Here is a 16743-nt window from a genome sequence, read left to right on the forward strand (position 1 = left end):
CCGCGCCTACCTCCCCACGCCCTCCCCACAGAAGCGGACAGCCTTTTCTAAACCAGGTAGTCCGGGCGTTACCCGGGAAACCACCAGGTTTGGTCCTCCGGTTACCATGGAGCCGTGCTCAGTACCACCCACTGCGCAGAGATACTAAAGGGGTCCGGTGGTGCTGCGCTTGCACTCACGGGGCGCCTAGCCGACTACGACTCCCAGAAAGCATCTAGCTTTCTGCGGTTCAGGAGGTAGTCAAGGGGGCGGCCCACCCGAACCGGGGTTGCCATGGAGACGAGGTGGCTGACGGCGTCCTAGTGAGAGCGGTGATTGGTGCAGAACCCTGCAAATCCCTGGAAGGCCCGCAGAGAATTGACAAAAATGTGGTGGGGGGCATGCGCGGTCTGGAAGGCGGTGGTGCCATCCGATGCCCCCCGAGAGGATTGCGCACGTCGACGGGGCCCCGACGCCTGGATTCGAGACGGGGAGTGTGGGAAGAGACGGCCAGGAGTGCGACCTGATCGTTGCGACCAGCACAATCCCCTGGGGACGGGAAGAAGGGTAGAAACGGAGGCGGGGGTGGGGGAAGGGCAGGAGGGCTTGGAGCTGCGCGCGGAGTAATCTGGGAGATGTAGTCAGGCCTGGAGGAAGCGAACGCGAGTGCGCATGTTCAGGAGCGCGCAGCCGCCCCTGGAACTCTAAGGGAAGGTTGGGGTTCCCTCTTCTGCGAAGCCTCTGGAGGGGACTGAGGAGGGATGGGGACTGAGGAGGGGAGTGGATTCTGGGAGACCTTGAGCCCCCGCAGGGGCCCTGGCGCTCCCTGCGGTGGGCCCTGTCACGCGAGCTTGCCAATCGCCACCCTTGCCCCTGCAACGGGTCACTTAAGCACCCTACATTGGTGGTGCTCGCGTAGAGTTCTGGGAAATGAATTCCCGGAACCTCCTCTACTTGCTAGGTGGCTGTTGCAATTTTCTCCCAGGGTTTCAAGTTGACTTGGCACCCTGAGGCGCAGAGGTTTGACCCACAGAAACCAAACTACCTCCAAGTTGATGCCACCCCAATAATAAATATAAATAAAACTGCAACAAAGTCCCAGTTGCAGAAAGTATGTAGGGAGGGGAAGTCATCCCTATTCTCAGGTGAGGAAACTGCAGTTCACGTAGGCATAGCGGAATCAGCATCTCGAACCGTCCTTGCAGACTGTTGCTCTAATGATTTCGGGGCCTTTGAGGATCCTCAGAAATCCCCCTGTCACTTCCAGACCCCAAGTAAATTAGAGAGAACTGGATCCCTGCTGAATGTGATGAGTTTAATTTTCAGGCAGCTGTCCCTTTTGGGACCACACTGGGAGGGGAACGTCAGGACCCGAGAGAAGACCAAGTCCGAGACTGGATGGAAAACATTAGTTGGTATTGGGAGTCAGAGAGGAGGCAGCCGTGGTACTGATGCCCGGATATAAGTAAAGAAGCAGCTGCTGGGATGAGGCTGCTGCTATAGAATAGAACAGGGTTTAGGGACGAGAGATGGAAAGAATAGGATTTAGGGAGGAACATTGAAGCAAGTAGGGTTTAGAGGAGATCCTAAACAGTAGCCCATACTTAAAACAGACATTGCATAGACCCAGCTGGAGAGATCAGCAGAGCTAGTGGCTGGGCTCGAGTTCTCACGGGTCTCAGGGGTGTGGCTGGCCCCTCATGTGTCCTCTGCATGGAGAAGGTCTCAGGATCAAACAACACAGCATACAGTAGACACTCAGTAACAGTCACTGCCACCATCTGTCCTTATTCCAGCTGCCTCATACTATCCCTTCTCTAGGGACAGACACGGGCCTCAGAGATCTGATCTGGTAGTCCTGATGAGACCCACTGCGCTGGGCTCCCCAGGCCGTTCATCCCCAGAAAATGAGCCCTTTGTGGTGAAGCTGGAGGACTCTGAGGAGGAGGGAGAAGGTACTCTGTGGGACCCAGGCCCTGACGCTGCACGCCTACGCTTCCGCTGCTTCCGATACGAGGAGGCAGTTGGTCCTCAGGAAGCCCTGGCCCAGCTCCGAGAGCTGTGTCACCAGTGGCTACGCCCAGAGGTGCACTCCAAGGAACAGATGCTGGAACTCTTGGTGCTGGAACAGTTTCTAAGTGCACTGCCTCCTGAAATCCGGGCCCGTGTGCAAGGGCAGTGGCCAGGCAGCCCTGAAGAGGCTGCTGCCTTGGTTGACAGGCTTCGATGGGATCTGGATGGACCTAGGAAATGGGTGAGTCCATAACCAAGTGGAAGGTCAGGGCTGTGCAAGCATTGGTCAAGCCTTGCCTCACTCTGGAGTTCTGTGCCCAGCCAGACATGCACCTTGGTCATACAGAAGTGTCCACCGACAATGGGGATCCTTGTGTGGCTGCTCAGGACAGGAGCCCATACCTGTATTACCTGTCATCCCCCCAAGCTGGATGAGGCACAAAGGGTACCAGGCAGCCCTGTGCCAGCAAACAGTCCTTTTGCTCTCTGCTCGGGGTCAAGGGAAGGGAAGGGGGAGGTTTTGGACTTTGGAGGACCTAGTCAGTATATTGACCAGGAAGTCTTGCAGTGGAGTGGTGCCCACAGACCATGGGCTGTACCCAGCCCCTCTTTTTGTTCTGTGCATCTTCCTAGGTCACAGTCCAGGTACAGGGGAAGGAGGTCCTATCGGAAAAGATGGAACCCTCCAGCTTCCAGACTGAAACTGGCCCTGGGGCCATTCGGAAATTGCTGACGGACCTTCAAATGAAAGAGGAAACAGAGGTGGTGGAGAATCCAGGTGAGAGCAGGTGAAGTGGGCGGGGCCTAAAGCCTGGCTGGACAAAGCAGTCTACAGTCCACTGAGCCAGGAGTCCACTGAGCCAGGCCCTGCTAGATGCAATAGTTCCAGTGTGCCTCTGGCCTTACTCTTGCCTCCAGCCCAGCCAGCACAGACACTGTCTCTGACCAGCACAGCCCCATTCCCGCAACTATCCCCAAGCATCATGGGACAGGCTGCCTCTAGACTCACAGAGATGCAGAATCACAGGCCAATGCTTGTCCGCATCTGTTTGCCTTCCAGAAAACCCTTCTTGACCCTATTCCCAACTGGACCCTCAGCTGCCCTGCCTTGTCCTTCCCAACCTTGAGCTCTGCCTCCCTCGTGTCTTGAAAGGGTGGGAACTTTCTTTTTCTTTCTTTTTATTTATTTTTATTTTATATATACATTGGTGTTTTGCCATGGGTATCAGGTCCCCTGGAGCTGGAGTCACAGACAGCTGTGAGCTGCCATGTGGTTGCTGGGAATTGGACCCGGGTCCTCTGGAAGAACAGTCAGTGTTCTTGACCACTGAGCCATCTCTCCAGCCCGGGTGGGAAGTTTCTTGAGCTGCCTGACCCCACTCTTTCTCCCCAGAACTCCTGGAGTCTGGGCCTCTTCCTGCTGCCCAAGAGGCTGCAGCTGCCCTCCTACCTAAGGAGGCCCAGGTGAGCCTTACACAGAATGGGAGCCACCCTTTGCCATAAAAGCCCAGGCAGGCACAGTCCGACAGTGACCACTGTGGTTTCAGGGCCATGGGACAGCACTGGACCAGACCTCTCCTCACAGCGACACTGAGCCTGATGTGCCCCCATGGAGTGAGGACCCCGTGGCCCTGTGGCATGAGGAAGTAGGGGGCATCTTCTCGCCAGGTTAGTGAGATACACAATGGGACTGAGCCCTCCTCACAGTCCCCTACACCCATGAGTCCTTCTGTCCCTAACCAAGACAGCCCTATCACTGTAGAATGCTTTAGCGTTCTCTGCCACTGACCCCTTGGCTCCTCCTGACTTTGCTCTGTATCATAATACCTTGCTGAAAACAGACGTTGCCCACATCCTGTTCCCAGTCATGGCATTCTGCATGGCCCCTGGACTCTGATCTGCACCTTGCAGATTGGACACCAGAGCAGGGAAGTTTGGGACCTGTGGAGGAAAGCTTAGTAGTAGACAAGGCAAGAGTAGTTCTGACACAGCATAGCCAACTGCTGGGGATGCGCCAGGACCCTGCCCAGGCCCCTCTTTCCTGATGTACTCCCCTATGTGAGTGTGCCATCCTCTGAATTCTGGTATGGGAGATAAGATTGTGAGAGGTTACAGACCTGAAACACAATTGTCCAGCCCTTGTTAGGTGGTTTATTCCTCCATACTGGGGATGGAGCCCGGGGACTGGGCATGCTAGACAAGCACCCTGTCACAGAGCTACACCCCCAGCTTCCCACTGATGGATTATGCACAAGAATTTCTACTACTGAGCCTTGCCTTCAGCCTCTCACTGTTGGAGCCTAGGTGTTTGTCCAACACTGAGCCATGCCTTAGCCCCTGCTAGGTAGGAGTTTTGCCACTGAGCTGTACCCCCAGTCCCAGAATTATTCTGTTGGACTCATTTTGGGGCTTTTTTAAATTATTGTTATTGTTTCTGCTGTTGATGAATCCTCTCTATCTGATATTCACATATCTCACTAATAGGAAATTGCTTTGAAATGTGTTCTTTGGAGCATGGTGTGATGACGGTGTAAACAGAGACTCTTGGCCTCTGGGGTAGTCCTTCAATGTTACCACTCCAGTTTTCCACCCCTTTGTTTTGTGTGTATTTGAGCATGTGTATGTGTGTCATAGCACACACGTAGCATTCAGACAACAACTTGCAAGGGTCCATTTTCTCTGCGTATCCTGAGGATCCCAGGGATCACACTCAGGTCCTCGGGCTTGGCAGCATTCTAAGGCAGAAGAGAACACCCAGCGTAAGCGCCTGGTGCCTGGTACCTCAGCATTCGCTTGGCCTGGCCCTGTGCTTGTGTAGCACAGGGACCACTTTGTCTTGCTTGGGCCCGCTCTTGTCTTCATCCACAGCCCCAGTCTCTCGCCGTCTTGCAGGCACACTGGCACGGCGGCTCCCAAACCCTTGGCTGCTTCCTCCTTGGGCCGCTCTTGCTGTAGACAACCATACTCTTCGCTTTCAAGTATCAATTCATCTTCATCACCATGACCCCTGCCATGTCCCGTGGCCGCTTGCCTCATCCTGCAACTGTGCCTTTTGTGGAGGCCAGAGTTATTGGGAGAGGGTCCTGTTTTGTCTGCTATATTCCAGGCTGGCCTGGAACTCGATATTTAGCTGAGATGGCCCTTGAACGACTGATCCTGCTGCCTCTACTTCCCAAGTGCTGGGATTCTAGGTGTAAGATACCTCTCCTGGTTTAGGCAGGGCTTCGGATAAAACCAAGGGTTTCGGGCATGCCACAAGAACTTCACCAGCTGAGACGCATCCCAGGCCTGTTGGTGATTGTGGTGGCTGTGTGTGTGTTCTTATGTGCACCTGTGCGTGTTTGTGTTTGTGTATACACTGGTGAACCCTGGGCTCTTACACATGCTAAACATGCAGTCTACTGTTAGAGCCACACTCCCAGAGATCTTTTTAGTGCTTCATTATGACACTATAACACCATGCCGGGGACAACATGAACAGGCTGCTGGTGACATGCAGATACAGATGAATTCACTAGAGACACAAGAAGAAGTAGTTTGCTACATGGTGGTTCCACAGCAGACAAGACAGTAAAGTGAGCCTGACTCTGCAGATCTATTCAACAAGTCTACCTTGAGTAGCAGTGAGTGAGTCTCCATGTGAACAATCAGGCTGCATCCTGGTGTCCTGGAACCCTGAAACACCTGCATTTGGGATGCATCCTGGTTAGCAACAGCCTAGCCTTGAGACAGTAATGGGTGTCATACATATCCAGGGTCAGAAATGGCTCAGCAGGACCTCCCATCCCAAACTGGCAGTTAAGAGTCCTGCTCAGATGTGGGTGCTTCCTTGCCCTGAACCCACCCTACCATGAAGCAAAAGCAGGCTTGTTTCAGGTGTTTAGAGCAGCTCGGAACCACACCCGTAGTTAATACATTCACATAATGGAAACTCCAAAAGGTATACAAAGCGTACACAGTGGAGTGTCCCACCTGTGCCCAACAGCCAACGTGGCATGTTCTCTGTGCCTTCCAGAAAGAGCCTGTAGGCAAAGCAGACACAGTATAAACCATGCACTCCATACCATTGTGTTGGTCAACCCAGATCACAAATAATAAGTATGATATTGCCAAAGCTGGATATGGATTTTACACACCTCAGGTGTGTAGGCAGCAGGAGGTAGGCACGCAGAAGCAGGAGGATTGCCATGTCTCCAAGGCCAGCTTGCACTACAATGTGAGATCCTGTCTGAAAAAGTTAGGTATAGCTGGGCAGTGATCCATGCACGCCTTTAATCCTAGCACTCAGGAGGCAGAGGCAGGCCAATCTCTGTGAGTTCAAGGCCAGCCTGGTCTACAGAGCTAATTCCAGGACATCCAGAACTGTTACACAGAGAAACCCTGTCTCAAAAAAAAAAAAAAAAAAAAAAAAAAAAAAAAAAAAGGGGGGGGGGGGGGGGGGGAGATGGCTCAAACAGAAAGAGTACTTGCTAAGCCTGGCAACCTCAACTCAATCTCTGGGGCCCACATGGTAGAGAGAGAGAATCATTCCCACAGGTTGTCTTCTGACCTCCACATACGCATGATGGCCTGCACATGGCCATATTGACACACTCACACACCAAAAATATTTTTTTAATATAAAAACCGTTTGACATGTTCGCAAAAGATTTCCCTTTAGTTAGTTGCTGATAGAGCCAGGTGCTCGGTAGCCTCTTACAAACACAAGGGGAAACAGTCTAGGATACAGAGTGAAACACTGTTTCAAAAGCACAAAGCAAACACCCGCCCTTAATTTCAGCACCCTGGAGGCAAAAGCAAGCAGGTTTCTGTGAATTTAAAGCCAGCTTAGTCTACACGGCAAGTTTCAGATCAGCCAGAGCTACATAGTGATGCCCATTTTGTTTTTTTGTTTTTTTTTAAACAAAGCAGAAAAAATAAAAAAGGTGTTTTTTTTGGGGGGGGGAGCTGCTGGAGAGATGGCTCAGTGGTGAAAAGCACAGGTTACTCTTCCAGAGAACCTGGGTTTGATTCCCAGCGTCTACCTGGTAGCTCCAAATTGACCCAGAGAATCTGGCTGGCCATTGCAGGCTCTGTACACACATGGTATACAGACATACAGGCAAAACACCATGCATACATATATAAAATAAAAACTTTGAAGATGAAAGGATTTTTTGTTGTGGTAATGGTAGCTTTGGATTTTTATATTTGTTTTGGCTGTCTCTCTCTGTGTAACCAGAGAGTCTTGGTCCCACTATGTTTGCAAGGCTAGTATGGAACTTACATCAGTTTTCCCGCCGCAGACACCAAGAGTGTTGGATTACAGGCATGCACCACCATGCACTGCAAGGAACGTGTCAAAAGAAGAAAATATGTAAGGGACTGGAGAGATGGCCCAGCAGAGAAGAAGGCATCTCCTTGTGCAGAAGACACAGATTGGGTTCCATGTCCAAGTCAGGCAAACTCACAACCCTGTTAACTCCAGCTCCAATGACCTCTGAGGTCACAGCACTCACATGCACATGTATACATAATTTAAAAATACAGACACAGCTGGCCAGTTGCGGCACATGCCTTTAATCCCAGAACACAAGGAGGCAGAAGCAGGCAGATTGCTGTGAGTTCAAAGCCAACCTGGTCTACAGAGTAAGTTGTGAGTTCAAAGCCAACCTGGTCCACAGAGTAAGTGCCAGGACAGCTAGGGCTAAACCAACCCTGTCTCAAATAAAAATAGTGTTTTCAAATGAACAGCCATGGGGCTGGAGAGAATTGGTGCCTCACCACCATCTGAAACTGCAGCTCTGGGCTCTGACACCCTCTCTGGCCTCTCCTGGCCCCAGGCATGCCTGTAGTGCTGCACAGACATACCTGCAGGCAAACCATCCACATAAAATAGCTTTACACATTTGTAATGACTAAGCCAGGTATAGTGGCGCACACCTTTAGTACCAGCACTCAGGAGGCAGAGGCAGGTGTATCTCTGTGAGTTTGAGGCCAGCCTGGTCTGTGTAGTGAGTTCCCAGACAGCCAGGGCTACATAGTGAGTCTCTGTCTCAAAAGGGTAAATAAATAAATAGAAAATGAACCAACCTGTAGTATAAGCAATAGGCTTAAATATATATTTTTAAAAAGCCTGGAGACTAGAGAGGGAGCTCAGTGGTTAAGAGCGTTGACTGCTTTTCAAACCCACATCAGGATATCCTGGAACTCTTGTTCCAGGGGATCTGGTGCCCTTTGACCTCCTAGAGCACCTGCATATCCATGATGTACATAATAAACTCATGCAGTTGTGCATACATGCACACGATATTTAAAGAAAAAAAAAAGATTTTTCCTGGATGTGCAAATGACCTTATTCCCCCGTTTTCATGCCATGGGCTTGGCAAGCAGCAGGGGTGGCCACGGTTCTTCAGACAGCTCTGTAAACTCCTGGCTCACTGGGGTCACTCCTTGGTCCACAGTTCCTTGGATCGATTCCCGTTAACCACTGGAAAGTCCTGTCCACAGGCCATAACACCAGGAGAAACAACTGCCAAACAGAAATGCCTGCAAGTTCGATTCCTGGGACAGTGTGGAACACGGCTGTTTGGGGTTTGTGGGTTGTTTTGGTTTTTTTGTTTACAAGACAGCATCTCTCCTACACCAGCTGGCCTTGAACCTGATTGCAGTAGTAGATGAACTCCTGCCTCCATCCCCCAGTTCTGCGATTGGAAGTACTTGCCACCACACACTGTTTTGATTAAATTTTCCAACCCAGGCTGTGTTGAACCAGCAATGAATACAAACACTTAATATGGAAACAAAGCTAGAGAGGTGGCTCAGCAGTTAGGAGTATACTTGCTTCTCTTGCAGTTCCCAGCACCCATGCATCAGCTAACAACCATATGTATTTGTAACTCCAGTCCCGGGAAACCCAGCACCTCCCCCACATTGTCCTCCACAGGAACTGTAATGCAGTCACATGCAGGAACTACAAACACTCAGCCAAAAACACCTATACACGAAAAAAATAAATCATTAAAAAAAAAAAAAAAAAAAGGAGTGTGAAAACAGGGCGGGATGGGGGGGGGTAGTTCAATGGTAAAACATTGGCCTGACGCCTGAGACCTCACCTGAGACAGGCCTGAGACCTCCTGTGCCCGAATGCCATCACTGGAAAAAGTAAATGCTAAGAATAGGAAACAAGGTGTCAGTTTAGCCCTACTGTGAAGTTTTCTAAGCAGGGACCAGCATGTTCCCTGGAGCTTAAACAATTGGTTACATTATTTCTTGTTGGAATCCTCCCAAGGTGTGGCTAGCTGTCAGGTCACTGTGAATTGACTGAAGCTTCTGTTGTAAAATAATTAGCCCTTGGTCTCTGGAGAGTTGCTGGCTTGGCTTTTGATTCTTGTTTCCTTTGGTGCTTTCTAATTTATCTTACTTCTCTTTGGTGCCTCGTGGATTTTCTGTCACGCATTTTGTCTCCAGCCTTGGTTGCCTCATCCCTGGCTTAGTCTCATACCCTGGAAACTCACTCTGTAGTCTATTGTGCCTCGGGTTCACACCTTAGAAGGTTCACTCTATAGCAGGGGCCTGTTTCTTTCTACTTAGGCAGCTCCTATGCTGATCACATGTAGGCTTGTGTTCATCTCATCCCCAACCCTCAAGCCTCCATGGAATCCCCTTTATTCTGGGTCATCTCAAGTGTGGCAAGTCCAAACCCAAGACTAGAGAACTGCATTCCTGCCTGCTTTGCTTCCTGTTGAGGTCACCTCTGATCTTTATTGAATCTATACTGTTCTCTGCATCTTCTCAGACCCTCGCTGTCCACCTAAACTGGGCCCCACTATCAATAACCCCAGAATCCTTCCACAAAGAGATGTTATTCCCCGCCCCGCCCCACACAGCGACCTAAGTCAAATCAGGAAAGCCTTTACACACACCTCACTCAGGATTCTTCCCATCTCAGGGGAACCTGTTCAGTTACAACTGCCACTCTCATCTCCTGTATGTGTCACCCTTCAGTTCCAGGCCTGTAGTTCAGTCTCCCAGAGTTCGGTTGGTTAAGGGCAGAAAACTAGAGTCTCATGAAGGAATGGGTCCCCTTGTGCAGGGTTTGCGCTACAGATGGACAGCATCACGGCAGAGCCAGAGACGGTGAGCCCTCGCCTCCATGTTCCTTGGGATCTCGACATGGCTAGCCTCTCTGGACAGATGCAGTCCCCCTCCCGAGAAGGTGGCTTCTCCCATGCCCTCCTACTCCCCGGCGACCAAGGAGGTGAACAGGACCCTGCCTGCGAGGATCCCTGCCCCGGTGCGGGCCCAGCACTGGTGGCCACTCTCTGGCACGCCCCAAAGGGCCGGAGCAGGGGCCGCCCTAGCACCGGGACTGGAGCGATGCGAGGCGGCCGCTGCGACGTGTGTGGCAAGGTGTTCAGCCAGCGAAGCAATCTGCTGCGGCACCAGAAGATCCACACCGGCGAGCGACCGTTCGTGTGTGGCGAATGCGGCCGCAGCTTCAGTCGCAGCTCTCACCTGCTGCGCCACCAGCTCACGCATACGGAGGAGCGGCCTTTCGTGTGCCTAGACTGTGGCCAGGGCTTCGTGCGCAGCGCGCGCCTGGAGGAGCACCGGCGGGTGCACACGGGTGAGCAGCCATTCCGCTGTGCAGAATGTGGCCAGAGCTTTCGGCAGCGCTCCAACCTTCTGCAGCACCAGCGCATCCACGGCGACCCGCCGGGCCGGGCACCACCCACCCTGACTCTCTCCGGAGTCCCCGAGCCCCCGGGCCCCTTCCCGTGCAGCGAGTGCTGTGAAAGCTTCCCGCGACGCGCCGTGCTGCTGGAGCACCAGGCGGTGCACACCGGGGACAAGTCCTTCGGATGCGTGGAGTGCGGCGAGCGATTCGGCCGCCGCTCGGTGCTGCTGCAGCACCGACGCGTGCACAGCGGCGAACGGCCCTACGCCTGTGCTGAGTGCGGCCAGAGCTTTCGGCAGCGCTCCAACCTCACCCAGCACCGGCGCATCCACACCGGCGAGCGGCCCTTCGCCTGCGCCGAGTGTGGCAAGGCCTTCCGCCAGCGGCCCACGCTCACGCAGCACCTGCGTGTGCACACGGGCGAGAAGCCCTTCGCCTGCCCCGAGTGCGGCCAGCGCTTCAGCCAGCGACTCAAGCTCACGCGCCACCAGAGGACCCACACGGGCGAGAAGCCCTACCGCTGCGCTGAGTGCGGCCTCGGCTTCACGCAGGTGTCCCGGCTCACCGAGCACCGGCGCATCCACACAGGTGAGCGGCCCTTTGCTTGCCCCGACTGCGGCCAGAGCTTCCGGCAGCATGCCAACCTCACCCAGCACCGGCGCATCCACACGGGTGAGCGGCCCTACGCGTGCCCCGAGTGTGGCAAAGCCTTCCGCCAGCGGCCCACGCTCACGCAGCACCTGCGCACCCATCGGCGCGAAAAGCCCTTCGCCTGCCAGGACTGTGGTCGCCGTTTCCACCAGAGCACCAAGCTCATTCAGCACCAGCGCGTGCACAGCACTGAGTAGGCCAAAGGTTGATGTGAGGCTGGCATCACCCAACAGGCCCACCCAGGGCCTGGTCTCCAACAGGTGCTCAATAAATAGTAGATGATGCCTCTCCACCTGCACCGTTCCTCTGCCCCCCCCCCTTACCGCTGTCTCATCGTGGGCACATCTTCTGCACATAGAGCCTCCTGGGAAGGCCATGCACCCCCTTCTGAAATAAGGCTGCCTATCACACCTGTGGTTTATACAGTAGGTATACACCTCGGGTGGGGCAGAGTAGCCACACTCACCCAGAAAAGAAAGGCTTCGCTGTATCTGCCCTGGTAATCATTCAGTGTCTAGTCCAGAGAGGTCGATCAGGGCAGTGGTGGCCCATGCCCTTTAATTCCAGCACTCGAGAGGCAAAAGCAATTGGATGTCTGTTAGTTCTAGGCCAGTCTGGTCTACACAAGAGCTAGTTACAGGACAGCAAGAGCTGTTATGCAGAGAAACCCTGTCTTGAAAAACCGAAGGGGGAGGGGGTATCCACCAATTACACGACTGCTGGGTTACTAAAAAGGGTCGCCCAGCTGCATGTGATGGTACAGTTGTAACCCCAGCACTTGGGAGGCTGGGAAAGCAAGACTGCACAGAATTTTAGTCTCGTCGGAGCTATGCTGTAAGCTGCTGCCTCAAAAGCACGCGTCGAGAGTGGTGGCACTCGGCTGTAACCCTAGCAGTAGGGAGGCAGTGGCAAGGGTGTTGCCGTAAGTTCGACAACAGGTAGGTCTACATAACAAGTTCGAGGACGACCAGAATTACATAATGAGAACCTGTCCACTCCCACCACAAAAGCCAAAATACAAATGTGGAGGCCTGATGGCACAGACTAGTAATCATTCTAGCCACTCAGGAAGCTGAGGTGAATTGCTAGCTACAGAGATCTGTCTCAACAAAAGGAAAAAATAAAAAGGCTCAGTGGTAAAGCCACTTGTCATCGAGCCTGATGACCTGAGTTTGATCCCTGGAACCTATGTGTTGGAAGGAGACAACCAACTCCTAAAGTTGTCCTATGACCTGCATAACCTCTATGTGTGTGTGTGTCTTTTCTGTAATACGTGTACACATATACACATACACAGGTAAATAAATAAATTGGGGGGCCTTTAAAAGGGGACCATGCTAGGAAAGTAGTTTATTAATAGGCTGTTTGCTTAGCACTCACTGGGCCCTGGGATCAATGTCCTGTGCTTTAAAAGACTGTTTTTATGAGTTGGGGAGAAAAACAAATCAGGAAAGTTGTAAATCGTGGTTGTTGCTGAGAGGAGAGATGGACAGGAAAGCAAGGGTAAGAGGAAGAGAGAACCATGCCATTTGAGTCAGGGTCCCAGGCAGGTTCAGCTTTGGTTGTCAGAGTCCAGCTGGATGGGAGCAGAGGGCTGAGGTTCTCATCGGAGAGAGTGAGAATGTTCATCGTATCCAGACAAGCACACTTAGGACTTTTGCAGGTATCCAAAAAAGAGTCGGAGCCGGGCAGTGGTGGCACATGCCTTTAATCTCAGCACTCAGGAGACAGAGGCAGGCGGATGTCTGCGTTCAAGGTCAGCCTGGTCTACAGAGTTAGTTCCAGGACAGCCAGAGCCGCTGTTACACAAAGAAACCATCTCAACGCCCCCCTCAAAAAAAATAAAATAAAATAAACAAAGAGTGGGGATGAGAAAAGTTATGCTTTTTGAGCTAGAACTCAGAAAAGTGGACAAGCTTAGCAGTGAAGTTCTGCAAATGCAACTTCCTAGTGCTTAAAAAATTTTTTTTTTTTTTAATATTTGAGACAGGGATTCTCTGTGTAGCTTTTGAGCCTGTCCTGAACTTGCTCTGTAGCCCAGGCTGGCCTCAAACTCACAGAGATCCACCTGCCTCTGCCTCCCGAGTGCTGGGATTAAAGGCGTGTGCTGCCCCATTGGGCCTCCACCTTGCTGAGTCAACATTAGCAATTCCCATTTCTCCGTGCCCAAACCTACTGTGCAGTCACGTTCAACCTAACAGCACTCCACACCCAACCTCTGCAACGGTCATAAGCAGGCAAGGCTTTCTTCCCAGCAGTGGGATGAGTACTGAGGAATGAATAGGAAGGTGGCCGTGAGATGCAAGCCTGATTGGGAGGGTTAACCTGAACACTCTGACACTTAAAGATTTTCTTGTTCCCATGGGTTTGCAGCTAACTGGTACTAAGAAGGGATGAGTGGGCCCCAAATTGGGGAGCACAGGCTCCAAGCCCAGGGCTCTATCCTTCCCAATTTGTTCCACTCATTCTAACCACAGGCTCTTTCTACCGTGGCTCTGTTCATAGCCCTACAAGGGTCTCCTTCATACTTCAGGAGTGTGTTCAGCAGCAAGTCACCCGAAATAAAACTGAATAAAACTGGCAACTGACATGACCCTGGACCCATGCCACTGCCTTTTTTTCTTCTTCTTCCTTCCTCTTCCTCTTCTTAAGATTATTTATAGAGTCTTTTTGTTTTGCATGTATCCCTGCAGGCCAGAAGAGGGCCATCATGTGGTTTGCTAGGAATTGAACTTAGGACCTCTGGAAGAACAATCAGTGCTCTTAACCTCTGAGCCATCTCTCCAGCCCTGTCGCTTCCTCCTTTTCAATAGCCATCTTTCCTTCTATCTCACTGGTTGGGACATTGACACAGCGCCCCCCCATGGGTTACTGGGGTACAGTCAACAAAAACCCATTTAACACAATTCAGTCAGCTCGAGTCCTAAACTCCAGTTGAGGTCTTCCTCTGGCTAGGTGTCAGTCTGGCTCTGGGAGTTCCCAGGAATAACATTTTAAGGTCTGCATATCCAAGTTGCCTCTGTGGGAATAGCTTTACTTGTTCTTGCTACTTCACTTTGACACCCCAAACTGGGACCTAGCCTCAGGCAAGTAGACAAGCCAAGCAAGTCAGAGGCTGATCCTATGTGATGGGGTGTGTGCGAGGGGGGTCCCCGGTCCCTAGGACACTCCCTCGTCCCCTCCTTCTGCCAGATGTGAAGGGACAAAGGCACAGTTCCATGAGGCCACCCTCAGCAGCCTATGAACAGCCTAACCTAAACTATAGAGACATGGACTCAGACCCAACTGAGATTCATGGTTCCTGTGCAAAAAAGTTTCAGCCCTAGCCAGTATGAGGCAAAGTTGGAGGTTTTACTAAAGATATTTTAAAATAAGCTTTAAACATGGGACAAGTGCTCAAAAGACTTAACCAAGCATGGACACGCGTTTTCCATGGAAGAATGGGGAAAAGTAGTGTGATATGGGACACTCGAGGAAGAGTCTCAATTGTTTTGGGATTAGCCATATATAATACCTTTTGGGTGGCTCTCAAGTTACGTTTCAAAGGGTTGCTAAGAAGCCTTTTTCCTTTCCTCTTTTGAAAAAGACTGGAGACTGGCTCCAGAGATGCCTGGCATGGAATGGTAATCTCATATGGTAAAACCAGAAGCTACTAGAATTGTACAGGTTCCGTACACATCCTTTCCCTGTAGATGGAGTTGCTGGAGAGTTCTGGAGCACTGTAGGTTTACAGCTGGGAAGGGAGACAAGCCTTGAAGCAACTGTTAACTGTACTGGCTTTCTTGCTTCTCCGTGGGGAAAGAGGCTTCAACCAGACTCCAGGGTGAGAGGCTCTGTTCCTTTCTCCGGTTCCCATAATTCTCAGTGTTGCTCTCTCCTGCCTCACAGGCCACCAAAGATCCTGAACCAAGATAAGCAGACTTTAGAATCTGTGAAAGGGCACAAGCGGGCAAGTGCCACCACACTGTCAGCAGAACTGCAGGACTACAAAGCTTTTGAGGGAAAAACCGAGAAAGGATGCTGGGGTGGGCAGCTTAGATGGCAGGGGTCTGGAAGGGGAGTAACCCTAAAAGGTCAGGAAGAGAGGGGTGCTGGTGGCACATGCCTTTAGTCCCAGCACTGGGGAGTCTGAGGCAGGTGGATTCTGTGACTTTGAGGCCAATCTGGTCTACAGAGTGAGTTCAAGGACAGTCAGGGCTACACAGAGAAACCCTGTCTTGAAAAGCAAAAAAAAAAAAAAAAAAAAAAACAAAAACAAAAACAAAAAAAAAGGTCAGAAGATGAGGGCTCTGCCAGCAAGGGTGTACCAAGCTCCAAAGAACTACGGTTCATGGTGAGTGGCAGGAGCCATCTGTCAGATGGCAAAGAAGGGCCTTTATAAAGGAGCCGAAAGGATGGAGTCCCAACCTGTTCCAGACAAGCGGCAGAAGCGCCCAGCGGCGACTGTGGCTGCTTGCTGGTTTCCTAGATGACAGTCGGAAGTCACTGGCCCATTCTGAGCTATTTTCTTCCGCCTCCTAAGCACTCCAAGCTGTGATTGGATGTGAGCTGACTCAACCTAGGGCCTTCGAGCGGCACAATGCCAATTCTCTGGTCTCTAGGCCGAAGTTGCAAGCCCTATACCCACGTCCACCTTGACGTCCACCCACAATAGAAATCTATTTTAACAAGGGTCTCGTTGTATTTGTAGACTAAGATGTCCCCAAACATCTGGGCTCAAGCGAACCTGATGCCTCGACCTCCAGAACAATACGCGTTTTAAAATAAATAGTTCACATCGATCGGAATCCGGGTTTGCGATGGGATTAAGGGAGCTCAGACGACGTCTCTCATGACGCCCAGGCTCTCTGCCTTTGCTGAGCCCACACACAGCAAGATCCATTGTAGCCGGCTCCCGCTACGCTCCGCATAAGCGCAAGAGTGGATGCAACCACCGAGAACCAAATGGCCACTACCCGCCTGGCTCAAAAATGGTTGCAAGCACCGCTTCCTGCTCCGCCGGGTGCGCATCCCAGGAAGTACCCGCTGGACCGCCGAATAGTCACCTCCACAAACGGAAATAGCCGAGCTTAACCGAAGAAGACCGAACCCCAAACTCCCAACGAGGAGTAACAAGGGGGCTGCAGGTCTTGCGCAGGCGCACAACGCAGCCGGGACAGGAAGAACCGAAGTGGGCAGGCGGCGGAAAGTGCCGAAGCGGCGGGGCGCCCGAGGCCGTTGCCGACCTCCGCATCGAAGCCGCGCCTGCCGCGGAAGCTGAGCCTCCACCGGTACCCTGCCGCCGCCAGCGCGGCCGCCACCTCCTCCTTCCACCTCACTGCAGCCTCCACGCAGAGGGAGCAAGTAGGCGGGAGAGCGGCGGACCCGGGAAGGCCGGCGTCCCCAGCCGCAGCGGGGCCTCACAAGACCTGAGCGGAAGAGGGGGAGGAGGGCGCGGGGGC

General features: G+C 52.3%; 1 protein-coding gene across 2 annotated transcripts; it reads left to right on the forward strand.

Moving 5' to 3' along the window:
- The first annotated feature begins 119 nt into the window (after positions 1-119).
- On the forward strand, positions 120-11530 carry LOC127238974 (myeloid zinc finger 1). 2 transcript variants are annotated; one of them, XM_051207767.1, is made up of 6 exons: positions 120-546; positions 1801-2233; positions 2626-2770; positions 3386-3456; positions 3540-3660; positions 10067-11530. In XM_051207767.1, exons 1-6 carry the CDS (start codon positions 413-415, stop codon positions 11497-11499), a joined length of 2337 nt encoding a protein of 778 aa, XP_051063724.1. In that variant the 5' UTR covers positions 120-412; the 3' UTR covers positions 11500-11530. The 2 variants fall into 2 exon arrangements, with proteins under 2 accessions (XP_051063724.1, XP_051063725.1); XM_051207768.1 differs by having other exon boundaries at positions 401-546; positions 1776-2233.
- The last annotated feature ends 5213 nt before the right edge of the window (positions 11531-16743 follow it).

The sequence above is a fragment of the Phodopus roborovskii genome, unplaced genomic scaffold, assembly GCF_943737965.1.
Source record: "Phodopus roborovskii unplaced genomic scaffold, PHOROB, whole genome shotgun sequence".
NCBI classification, from domain to species: domain Eukaryota; kingdom Metazoa; phylum Chordata; class Mammalia; order Rodentia; family Cricetidae; genus Phodopus; species Phodopus roborovskii.

What these genes read in the sequence shown, in the direction of transcription:
- LOC127238974 (XM_051207767.1), top strand. Translation starts at nt 413, where the DNA reads ATGCCCCCCGAGAGGATTGCGCACGTCGACGGGGCCCCGACGCCTGGA. An exon ending in CCCTGGGGACGGGAAGAAGG is followed by an intron (nt 547 to 1,800) that starts GTAGAAACGGAG and finishes TCCCTTCTCTAG; the next exon opens with GGACAGACACGGGCCTCAGA. An exon ending in AGAGGTGGTGGAGAATCCAG is followed by an intron (nt 2,771 to 3,385) that starts GTGAGAGCAGGT and finishes CTTTCTCCCCAG; the next exon opens with AACTCCTGGAGTCTGGGCCT.